The sequence below is a fragment of the Anolis sagrei genome, chromosome 4 (assembly GCF_037176765.1).
Source record: "Anolis sagrei isolate rAnoSag1 chromosome 4, rAnoSag1.mat, whole genome shotgun sequence".
Classification (NCBI taxonomy): domain Eukaryota; kingdom Metazoa; phylum Chordata; class Lepidosauria; order Squamata; family Dactyloidae; genus Anolis; species Anolis sagrei.
Genome location: NC_090024.1, coordinates 175,923,231 through 175,936,326, shown reverse-complemented (window position 1 = coordinate 175,936,326; position 13,096 = coordinate 175,923,231). Strand labels below are relative to the sequence as shown.

Here is a 13,096-nt window from a genome sequence, read left to right as displayed (position 1 = left end):
GGCCTGTCACTGAACATTGAGAAAACCAAAGTGCTGTTCCAGCAGTCACCAGCTGTCCCCTCTCCAATGCCAGAGATACAGCTTAATGGTGTAACATTAGAAAATGTCGACCATTTCCGCTACCTTGGCAGCCACCTCTCCACCAAAGTCAACATCGACGCCGAAATACAACACCGCCTGAGCTCTGCAAGTGCAGCATTTTCCCGAATGAAGCAGAGAGTGTTTGAGGACTGGGACATCCGTAGGGATACCAAGGTGCTTGTCTATAAAACTATTGTCCTCCCAACCCTGCTATATGCCTGTGAGACGTGGACTGTCTACAGACGTCACATGCAGCTCCTGGAATGATTCCATCAGCGCTGCCTCCGGAAAATCCTGCAAGTCTCCTGGGAAGACAAGCGGACAAACGTCAGTGTGCTGGAAGAAGCAAAGACCACCAGCATTGAAGCGATGGTCCTCCAACATCAACTCCGCTGGACAGGCCACGTTGTCCGGATGCCTGACCACCGTCTCCCAAAGCAGCTGCTCTACTCCGAACTCAAGAACGGAAAACGGAATGTTGATGGACAGGAAAAGAGATTTAAAGATGGGCTCAAAGCCAACCTTAAAAACTCTGGCATAGACACTGAGAACTGGGAAGCCCTGGCCCTTGAGCGCTCCAGCTGGAGGTCAGCTGTGACCAGCAGTGCTGCAGAATTCGAGGAGGCACGAGTGGAGGGTGAAAGAGAGAAACGTGCCAGGAGGAAGGCGCGCCAAGCCAACCCCGACCGGGACTGCCTTCCACCTGGAAACCAATGCCCTCACTGCGGAAGAAGATGCAGAGCAAGAATAGGGCTCCACAGCCACCTACGGACCCACAAGGAAACCCATGATGGAAGACCATCTTACTCGTCCAACGAGGGATCGCCTAAGTAAGTAAGTAAATAACTGCCCAGACCTCAATTGTAATTTCACTGAGTGTGTAACTTCACACTCAGATGTAGTGCAAACAAACTTCCCTCCCAATGACTTAGGCTGCCAGAATTGCCACAGATCATGGCAAATCTGGCAATGCCCATCGGAGGGTGTAGGGAACATGTTGCCCCGAGCCCTACGTCACCCAATGTACCCACAACCCATCCCATGAGGGGAAGGATTAGCTACCTGGCTTCCCCCATTGTTGCCAGCGAAACATGGGAAGTCTCCCATGTTGCCATCATGGCAGCATACACTAGTTCTGCTGTAGTTTAGCCATGGAGCCTTGCCAGTTTTACACTGTGGGATGGGAGCTGGCGGGCTCCATGGCTAAACCGGCATATGCCGCCGAAAAAAGCCCTGTCTGATGAGGTTGTAAAATAATAATAATTGAGCACATGGGAGCTTCTAGTCAGGGATATAAGCAATATGGAATGAGGGAAATAGAGATAATAACGAGAATATAAAAAAAAACAGCTGAAAGAAAAGTAGACAATAGCAATAACATATTCTTCCTCATGTCACCTTCTAGCTGGTACACAGTGCTCCATTGCCTCTAATGCAAGAAGTAATATATCCATTATCACTACTGTAGTTGTTCTTGAAGTATACTTTTGAAACAAGTCTGATTTATGGCAACCCTATCATGGGGTTTCCTTGGTAAAGCTTGTTCAGAGGAGGTTTTCCATTGCCCTTTTCTTAGTCTGCAAGAGTATGACTCACCCAAGATGACCTACTGTGTATTTATGGCTAGGCAAGAATTCAAATCCATGTTGACGCTTTTTGACTGGTTATATCCTCCATGAGTTCATAAATTTGTTCAAGTTGATTGTCATGACTAAATCCTGTAGTTGTGAATTCCATAGCTTCCTTCATTGTCCTGCATCTCCAACTCTTTCTTCCATTGGATCATCTTTGATTCTAACACTGCCCTTTCTGCTCATTTCCTACAGCTTAGAAATAAAATTGTGATGGAGAATTTTGGATGGAAAGTGGAAAGACTACAAGGAAAACAGAAATGTATATGGTGGGCAACAGAATACCACCCCACTTTTTGAGTCTCCTTTGATTTTATACTACATCGCAAAATCAAGACCATCTTCATCATTTGGAGGGTCAGGAGACTAACATGCCAATCTATATTTTGAGCCTATTATTGTCACCCAGTGATTTTCTGGAGACTTGAAATTCTGCCTTCTTTGATGTAAGGAATTATGGATTTTTTCCAAGTCTGACAGAACTGCAATGTATGAAGCAGTATAATTGTCTTTTTCATGAAAAAAAATGCCTTTGAAGGTGGCCTATAATCTAGGGGAAGGAACCAGCAAAAACATGTCTGCACATTAATTTTCCAAGAAAGTCTTTGGAAACCCATGTGGCTTCCATAAATAAATTTGAAAGCATAAGCACAATATTAATAGTCATTTTGATATTATTATCATAGCCGTTTGAAATGTCCAGTGGAAATCTTTCTAGAGATTTTAAAAAATGTAATTCAACTCTAGATAAATTGTTTTATTCTCTGTGTATATGTGTCTGTGTGTCCATGTGCACACACCTGATGGTACAAAATACTCTATTGGGGAGAAATGGAGGGAAAATGAAAAGCAGACCATTAATAGTACCTGAAAAATATGAAAAATTTCATATATCATAGACAATTGCTTATTTCAATAGGGGAAAAACACATTTCCTGAGTTTCCAAACTCAAAGCTATATGTACTCCCTAAAGATGTATTGTTTGAGTGAGAAAGACAGTAGTTACTTATGCTCAGAATGGAGAACAGTAATGGTTCTTTGTTTATACTTATGGGATTTTTTGTTATTTGTAAAGATTCTGGGATGATATCTCTGATAAGTTTGCTGGAAAATCATCACCCTCATCAAGGAACAAATACCCAACATCCTGAGAACACAAGTGCAGCATTTTAATCAGCTGAAGCTCAATTGCATGCATATGAGATGGAATTCACAGTGATGATCCAAACTTAGGCAATGAATTTCAGATTCTTTTTCTAACACAAAAAAGGATGTCCACTATAATTTTTTAAAAAGCCAACAATCCTTCTTGGCACTGAACAGAGTATCATTTCAAGCCATTTGATAGAATGCCAGATAAGCTATATAATGAGAAGACATCGAAAAAATATATGGAATTTTATCTTTCTAAGATAGGACAGCCTCATGTGCTTGTTTTGCTTTTGCCCCCTTGCTTATTAGAAGGAACAGTTTTTTGACAGTAGAATATGCTACTTCAGAATGTGGTGGATGGCCATCTGTCAGGAGTACTTTGATTGTATATTCCTCCATGGCAGGAAGTTGGATTGGATGACCCCTGTGGTCTCTTCCAACTCTATGATTCTATGAATATGTGTGATTACAGCATTATACTTTTGATTTGATTTGTCACCACCTCATAAGCATTGAATGCATTGAGTTGGATCCATTTTGGAAGGATGGGGGGTATAGCGACCTGCTCAACTAAAAAAGGAGCTTGCTAAGGCATCATGGGAGTGCAGAAACTGGAAAACAAAAATGGTTTGTCCCACACATGATAAACACGGCTCAACAATACACATTTTTGCACATTTTTCTATTGATTAATGCATTTTTTCATACTTCAAATACTTGCATTTTAGTTATGTATGTTTCTACATATATAATTTGGAAAGGAGCAAGAAAAGTGCTTGTTTTTTCTCCTTCTCTAACACCTTTATGTGTGTATGTGTTTACATGACCATGGCATGAGTAAATTCTTTACAAATCTTGGTTAATATGTTTTCTTTTCAGTCTCTGAAGGCCCACACAACTGCAATTGTATGAACATTTTCATGTTATCATATGCAAGGTTGCATTCCAACCTGATATTTGGGTCTTTGCGAAATGCAGCAACATAAATATCACATTCAGAGAAAAAAGGCTATCACATTACAATTTAAGACCTGAATACCATAAGGATAGCCTTTTTCTTCATATCTATATCTATGTGAATTGAGTTCATGATAATGTTGATAATGGAATTTAAAATGAGTATTATAGATTCAACTACTTTTTATAAAATCTGCACTGAAAATTATGCTCATAAACCAGGACATAATTTTAAACAAACAGACAAGGAAAGGAAGAAAGGATTTACATGTTCTTTTTAACCTCATCCAAATTGTCCCATATATAAAAGGATCACTCCTCAAAACGATAAACACAGCAAGTGAGCAGTTTCTTCAAATCATAGTATAATAATTATGGTTGAAGTGGTATGGACTCTTGGTCTGAATACAATAACAGAGAATATGCTGATAATGTGGTGGATATGGGATGGCGGCTATAAAAGTAATACTTTTTTCACAGTATCTATGTCCTACTCCATACATACATCAATTTTTTTTGTTTCTGCCTCCCCAAACCAGGCTCCCATTAGAGATGGGCTGTGACTTTTATAGCTACCTGGACTATATTATTCAAATTTGCTTCAGATGAGCCAATGGACATTTTATCATTTTTTAGATTCTAATCCTGGGTGAAGACTTGACTTAACATTTTAAACCAAAGACACAACTATATCAAATGCATTCGGCAGCAAATGTTAAGGGCTTTAAAGGTTAAGGACAAGAGAAATAAGTGTCAATTTCTGGCTTTAATTTCAAATTTTGCCAGATGAAGTCACTCACCTTGGCAAACAAGAGATGACGGTGTTTCCCCCGGATGGACACGAGCTGTAATAAACACAATTTTCTGCTCTGCTCCTGGACGAAGATTTGCTGTTGGGTACAAACAGAGAGAAACAAATATTCTGAAACTGGAGCCACTATACAATGCCGATTTTCTCCAGTATGTATTTTGGAGTACATTTGTTGTATGTTAAAAATGAAGAAGAGGTCTCAAGCAGAGTAAAATTCCTTAGTGTATAAGATAAACTTTTTGAAAAACAAAAAAGATTCATGGTTATATTTTTCAAGTGTGCAAAATAAATAACTGCAGGATATATACATAGATCACAAATGGCAACATATCCGGCATGTCTGAGAGAAGTTAAAGCAAATATTTATCTCAAGGCATGCATGGAAGGCAGTAGGGAGCTTGATTCAGGATGGTGGAAAACTATAGGCTCCATGATCCCCACTTGGCTTCCCACTTCCCAATCTTAGATAGGAAGCTAGATGAAGGGAAGCTGACTGAAGATCATGAAAGACTTCCATGAACTTGGGTTGGTACCCACCCTTCATTCCCCAGGTGTGGGGGATTCATTAAATTCTTAATCAAGTTCTGGCTATGGGAATTAATAATTTAAAACCACACAGCTATAGTTTTTATGCAGTTCTAGCTGATGGCCCCATGTTTGGGGGATGGTACATCAACTCTGAACTCTGAACCTTGGGTACCTCAGATGAGGTACCCAAGGTATTGAGTCCTATCTAACTCATCTGAAGTTCAGACTACAACCCAGGGTCAATGCACCATGAAAGGAGAAACCCTTTCTTTCATTTCTTTTCATAATCTTTCCATTCTCCTCTTTCAGTTTTGCTGAACCAAACAAATGTAAAAACTTTTACTCCTATAATATAGTGACCAGTGTGTATGTGTGTATGTAGCAGTCACCCACATACAAAACAATTACAAGATCCTTATCCATAGAAATAATATCATACGAAAACTGATTGGCACAACCTGGGGATCTCAACCAGACACAGTGAAGACATCTGCTCTCATGCTTTGCTACTCTGTTGCTGAATATGCATGCCCTGTGTAGAATACATCTCACCACATTAAAACAGTGGGTGTGGCTCTTAATGAGAAATGCCATGATATCACAGGATATCTACACGCTACAATGCTGGAGAAATTATACTGTTTAGCTGGTATTGCACCACCTGATATCCATCAGGAAGTAGCAGCCAGCAATGAAACAACCAAGCATTTCCATCTCTGGACCACCCTCTGGTTGCACCTCAGCAGGAATTCACCTTGCTCACAATACTCACCAGGAAACCACACGTGGTAATAAACAGTTTATTAATAGAAACCCATTTAAAAAGGGAAACACATTGTAAGCAAAAGGAAGGGTAAAAATCCCAGGATTAATAAAGGAAGCAAGTCCCAAAGGCAATAATCCAAATAGCTCAAAGGTGCTTCAAATAGCAGGAATCATCCGGTGGGATATGACAACAGGAAAGGCCCGCTGAGAGGGAGCTCCCAGGGGAGGACCTGTATCATGGCGGCTAAGTAGAGCTTTTTAGCTCCCCACCTTCACCGGATTGAGTGTGAAGGTGCCGTGAACCCAAGGTGAGCTCGAAAACCCCAAAGAATCCCCTCCCTCAAGGAGGGGAGATCAAGTGGGTCCAAGTGACACCGGGGGGAAGACAAGCCGCCCCACAGGGAGCAAGCTGAACAGTTTGTGCAACCGCCGCCTACCCATTTTAAAAAGAAGAAGAAACTGAGAAATTCTCTCTGGAGAAGATTAAGAGGAGCGTAAGTTCCCTGAGAAAATTCCATCTTTTGGGGATAAAAGGGGGCTTCCCCCAAAAAATAAGAACTAAAAAGTAAGAAGAAGAAAGGATACCAGTAAAAGATCAAGATAAGATGGGAAAGAAAGAGAAATCACTCATTAACTATTCGGTGCTCTACTTAATGAATTAGATACTTGAGTCGATGTAAGAATTAATTAATTAATCAACAATTGCACTACCAAATACAAGAATTGGAAAGCACAGATAATTAATAATTAGATTTTGAAAGCGAAATTGCTCCCCTAAAATTAATATCTATTAATTATTACATCCGCTAATTATTTGATTTTTAAATTAAATAATGAAATAAAACCAACTAATCAACAATAAGGCTATACCCTGACCTTGGTGCCATATTGTTGTGTCTAGCCGCTCTTCGTCTTTATAAACATTACAAGAAGAGAAGAGAGGAAGTGATTAAGAGTATCTGGCTTAGAGGGTAGGAAGAGGAGGATTAAATTGATGGAAGGCGGAAGAGATACAGAACTAAGGGCGGATAAAGCAGATGTAAAGTAAGGGTGGAAGTAGGAAGAAGGGAACATACCATAGAGAAATAACGTTGCAGATAGGCAATAGGCAGAAGGAGAGAAATTAACAGTAGCAAAGCAACATAAATAAGAATAAGGAATAAGATAAAGATTAAGAAGACCCACCTTGCTCACAATACTCACCATGTTTTAAAATGAATATGGGGAAAACTAAAATCCTAACCAAAAATTTGGAGAAAAAGAAGCAAGATATGTTTGGAAATTATGTTTGGAAATTATAAAGAAACTGAAATACTTAGGGATTTGGTTATCGGCAAAAAAATGGCCAGCTTTTAAAAAATAACTATGAGATGGTATGGGGAAAAAAATCCAGAAGGACTTGCAGACTTGGAAATATCTAAAGCTATCTCTACTGGGCTGTATTACTTTAATAAAAATGAATATATTGCCAAAACTATTGTTCCTATTCAAGAACATACCGATAATTAGGAATTAGACTATATTTTAAAAATGGAACAAAGACTTGTTGAAATTTATTTGGAATGGGAAAAGACCGAGAATAAAATTTACAAATTTAATTGACAAAAAGACAAAAGGAGGTCTAGGATTCCCTGACTTAAAGATTTATCACGAAGCCTGTGCTCTGTTATGGATAAGAGAACAGATGACATTAAAAATAGAAGCGTGCCTGAATTTGGAAGGTAATGATTTACGTGTGGGTTGGCATGCATATACCTGGTATTACAGGGAAACTAATGAAAAAAAACTTTGAAAATCATTTTGTTAGAGCTTCTCTATTAAGAACCTGGCTAAAATATAAAAAAATATTTTTATAATAAATCTCCGCTATGGGTCTCCCTGATGGAGGCTCATCAAAAAAGATTGTTGGGCTGGAGGACCTGGCCAATCTACACAGACATTTTAGTTAAAAATACAACCAGCATCAAGTCACATGAAGAATTAAAATTGTCATTCCCTAATATTACATGGTTTCATTATCTACAGATTAAGGACTATTATATCCAAGATAAAAAAAACTGGGATTTAACTGGGAAGAAACAATTTGGGACAAGATTTTAAAATTGGAAAAGAAAATAATAACAAAATTATCTAATAATTTGTTAATTTGGGCAACGGAAAGGGGGTAAGTCAAAATCTGCATGATTAAATGGGCAGAAAACTTGAGGAGGCCAATTCAATTTAGAGAATGGGAACAAATTTGGAATAAAAAATTAAAATACATTTACGCTATGGATCTAAAAGAGAATTGGATTAAAATGTTCTATAGGTGGTATCTATCACCTAAACAATTAGGCCATATGTATAAAAATATTCCAGACAAATGTTGAAAGTGTGGAGACCAGGTGGGCACATTTTTTCACATGTGGTGGACATGTAAGGTAACTATAAAGTACTGGTCATGAGTTCACGAAGTAACACAAAAAATTTAAAAGAAGTCCTTCCCAATGAAACCAGAATACTATCTTTTAGGCTTTACGGATTTAGATCTGCAACTTAATGAAAATGAAGACAAGCTTCTGACATTTATAACAACGGCGGCAAGAATCGACTGTTGTTTGAGGAATTTCATCTCAGAAAGAGCATCTTGCTCTAAAATCCCCTCAATTTCTTCATCTACAGAATCAACAGGCCCCGAAACCCTAATCCCCTCATCATCATCTGGCTGAACCACAACACTGTTCAGATATCAGTCAGTATGCCAACGTCTTAAATCAAGAAATAGTTCTCTAAGACCTACAGAGATACTTACACAAACACTACAGCAAGCAAGAATCCAAAAGTGGCAGACTAAAAGTTGGAACTTCAAACAGTGGCTGATACTGGTTGAGAAACTCCCTCCTGGGCACACAGAAAACTGGGTGTATTGGAAGGCAATGAACAGACTGTGCTCTGGTATCACAAGATGCAGACCCAATCTTAAGAAATGTGGAGTCCACGACATGAGAGTGTGGAGAAGAACAAACCACAGACTACTTACTACAATGTAGTCTGTGCCTTGCCATATGCACAATGGAGGATCTTCTTACAGCAACACCAGAGGCACTCCAAGTGGACAGCTTCTGGTCAAAGGAAATTTAGCATAATGCCACTTTGTGGTTTTTTATGCATTATGACTGTATTCTCAATTCACTTCTGACACAATAAATAAATAAATACATAAAGGGTAGAAGTTTTATCTTTAAACTTTGACAGAAAACTTGTTACAGTTAGCCACTTTGGAAGTTTGAGATGTTACATTCTGGAAAAAATCATAAACCTGAAGAACACTAATCTTAAAAACAAAACAAAGCAAACAGCAAAAAGGCTGAATGTTAAAACATTTTCCATTTCCATACTTTTTCCACCCTCCATTTCCATAAATTTTCAGTTCTACTCCAGAAGCAATTGGCAAAAAGGCACTGTGAAGATTCACTTTTCAGGAATCATCTGCCTTTTAGGAAATTTACAGCTGGTCAGCCTATGGACTAACCATTTATTTTAGTCTTTGATGTGCTAACTTCACATTTCTCAGGTGTAAATTTGAGCCCTCGAGGCAGAGAAATCTTTGAAGAGATTTTTTCTGACAAAAGCAGCAGCTGGTGGGGTCAACTCTGTCTCCAGAAGAAAAATTGGAAGCAGTGGGGGGGAAAATGTAAGGGCATCAGCTAAAATCTGGCAATCAGCCAGTGTCTATAGCATGGAGTAACACAGACGAGGAGATTTAAATCAGTCTTGAATCGTACAAGGAAAGAGAAAAAAACTACTCTGTATGTTCTTTCAGCCAGATACGAAATGGTTACAATCTTTGTGTGCTTGATTTAAATCTCTTTAACATCTTCTTTTCTTCTTTTATTGATCTGTTTGGGGGCTTTTCTACCTGAACTAAAAAAATCAACTCACCTAATAGGGGCTACAATCCTGACACACAACTGCATGTCCTGGCTCTCTAAACCATATTAGTTAGCCAATCAGGAAAGAACATGCACCAACATTTTATATTGGTGCATTGGGCAAAGGAAAGCTGTTCAGTCACCAGATAGAGCTGGAAATTGTGTCCTCTTTATGTCCCAATTAATAGCCAACATGGCAGCTGGCTTTTAAGGTGGTCTGGAATTACACTTTTATAGCCTTACATTAAGACTATAGAGTTTTAATAAATGAGGAGCTGTTACAGATCTTTAACTCTAGATAGTAATCTGTAACTACTAGCCATGTTTCATCACTCCATGCCCAATTGTATGCATTTCCAGTTTTGGAACTGTTTTATCCATATGGAAATGAATCAGTAATGCTAATACAGTGTTCAGTATATAATATAAATTCTTTCACTTTCCGCCTGACACCAGCCATGTTTATCACTCCATGGCCAATTGTATGCATTTCCAGTTTTTGAACTGTTTTATCCATCTTGAAGTGAACCAGTAATGCTAAAACACTGTTCAATATATGATATAACTTTTCTCACTTTCCACCCGGCACATGCCTTAAAATCTAAGCAGTCTTTTTTAAAAAGGGGGGAGGTTTGTAACAATCTATTTTTTAACACAATTGCATTGTCCTGCTTTTACTAATCTAGTTTACCGCTATAAATAAAAGCATGAAAAGAAAACAACAACAAAACATTGATACCAACAAATGGAATTCAATGTAAAATAAATGATATTGTATATACAGTCTTGTCTCTACTACTAGTGGGACATCTGTGTGAAGAAAACGTCATCTTCTTTATTGACTTCAATATTAGATAACTAATCCCTTCTATTTTTGGACAGTAACTCAGCTGCAATAAAATGAAGGAAGATAAGAAATGTGCTAGGCAGAGGCTAGAATGTACAAGATATTTTTTTAGGCATGGGAAAAGGTGATGTGCGAGGACTGAAAGGAAAAGATTTGGTTTGTGTAATTTCTCAGTCAGGAAAGGGGAAGCGTTTGTAGAACTGCAGCCCATCCTACAGCCCCATTCCATCCTGCTATGGAAGAAGCCTGTCACATCAGTAAGGGTTTGGTAACTATTTGCTGCCTACAAGCCTCATTCATGTCTCAAAGCCTTGAGGGAACAGAGAGATGATGAGACTGTCTGCCACACTGAAATGGCAACATGGTTGGAGAAGTGACCTTCCACTAAAGATAGAAATAGGTGGAATTACTGTGTGTTTTTCATTTAGCTTCATTTCTCTTGCAGTGTTATCACCTGGCTTGCTAGCCAAAAGATAAAGCTGACAAGTTTTCAAGCCAATCAGCGAAAAAGAAAAAAATAATGTCTGTTTGCACTAACAACCTTGGTACCTACTTTGCATTCATAACACAATGGTTGCATCTGCCATCCCAGATATCGGAGAAGAGGCATTCAAATTAAATCCCTCACAATAAAATCCAAATGTTCCTGAAAGTTAGACTACTTCCAACCATTTCAGATAAACTAGGCTATCATAGAATTAGAGGAGCCATTACAGTGATCTAATTTGAGCTCTTGATGTGTATGTTGCTGACCTAATAGACAATTGATTTTCTACAGCTTTTTTTCCCTGCTGACCGTGGGAAAAAGATGCAAATTGGGCATTATATTTGCAGGCTAATTTTATTGCGCCCTTGTGTCTTCATAAAAAGATAAAGTTTGGGCCAATAAAAATAAAACATTTCGAGGTTTAACACAAGCAAATGTTTTATATAGGCAGGTAACAAATTGCTTTGTCATTTAAGGGAACATAAAGAACACAAGAATAATCTTTACGCAAAACAGATTGAGGTTGTTGCTTAGCTTTCATTACCAAAATCACTTTAATGTTGTGTGGCATTTCCAAGGTAGGATGACAAAATATTGTGTGTGTGTGTGTGTGTGTGTGTATACTAAAGCACCTTGTTCTCATCCACATACTGTTACTAAAGCCATAGTGGCTGCTGAGAAGTGCATAGGCAAAATAACAACACTATAAAATTACAACATATTTACAGGGCATGTGATGTTTGTTTAGAGCTGATCTGACCATATGGGGAAACTAGTTGTCTTGGTTTCCATGCTTTAAGGCAGAGGGACCCAACTGCAGGGGAATCTGATGCCCTTTCCTCTCAAATCTCCTTCATAGGCTGAACCCTCCCCCCTCACACACACACACATACACACATTTTGCCAAAAGGCTCATCCTCTCAATTCTGATTGGATGTCCAAAAAGGAGTTTCCTCTTCAAAGTTGTGATGAAAGTAATGAACTGACAAAGAAAGTGAGAAGCTAGCATGCTCTCCTTTTGGGCTGCCCCAAGTCCCTTCGGGAAGATGGTGGCGGAGTATAAAAAAAATATTATTATTGTTATTTCTGCCAGCGACCTCCATTCCTTCTTCCACTCCTCAGTATATGCCTTCTTTGAACATAGACATACTCTTCTAAGGACAAGAGTCCTCAGAAAGCAGCAGAATAGCCAAAAGTCCAGTCAGAAACATGAAGTTCAAACAAATAAAGATGCCAGAGTCAGAAGTTGAAGCCAGAAGTCCTTGAGTAGCAAATTGAGAAGCATCAGAGTCAGGTCCCAGGACAAGAGCAAACATGCTCAAGCCAGGTAACAACATTGTCCATTGCAAAAGAGTCTCAGCACTGAGGCCTTTGCATCTTAGGATCTCAGCTAATGCTTGATTAATTCTTGTTTCTCAGCTAATCTCTAAGACCTGCTATACCTTGCCCCCTCTTTCCTGCACTCTAGAGGTGTGAGTATGGTTAATCTTCTGTAGCTTGCTCAGATATGCTTGATTCAGCTTCCTCCAGAGGTGCTTTCTCGGAATGCTGAAGACTGCTGGGAGCTGCTAACCTCTACTCTTCTCTTCTGCCCTTTCAGCAACTCCTTGCCCTTGCAGTCCAAGTAGGCCATGAAAAATTGGCTTGAATAGCTCAGGAGAAAAGGAAGGAGAAACTTGAGGTTGCCAAAAAGGCCACTTCTAGTCACCTCAAGCCAAGAAGAGTTTGCTGGGTTGCTCCCATTTTATGCTGTTTATGTGTCCTTCTACTTTGGTAGGAGTTTTGAATGGTGCAAGATCTTAGTGAGAATGTCTAAATGATCAGATATCACATTATTTATCTTTTTTGGTGTTAGAGACCAGAGCAGCGTATGGGTACAGCGATGATTGAAATGTGGCTTGGGTTCCACATTTCACAAAATTCCC

At 39.0% G+C, this 13,096-nt stretch overlaps 1 protein-coding gene across 1 annotated transcript in view; it reads right to left on the bottom strand.

Annotated features, from left to right (window-relative positions):
- BEND5 (BEN domain containing 5) overlaps nt 1-13,096 on the bottom strand; it is a 995,828-nt gene that overhangs the window by 251,415 nt on the left and 731,317 nt on the right. Inside the window, exon 7 of the mRNA XM_067467888.1 lies at nt 4,623-4,712. Coding sequence (XP_067323989.1) covers nt 4,623-4,712 — 90 coding nt within the window. The remainder of the gene's footprint in view (nt 1-4,622; nt 4,713-13,096) is intronic.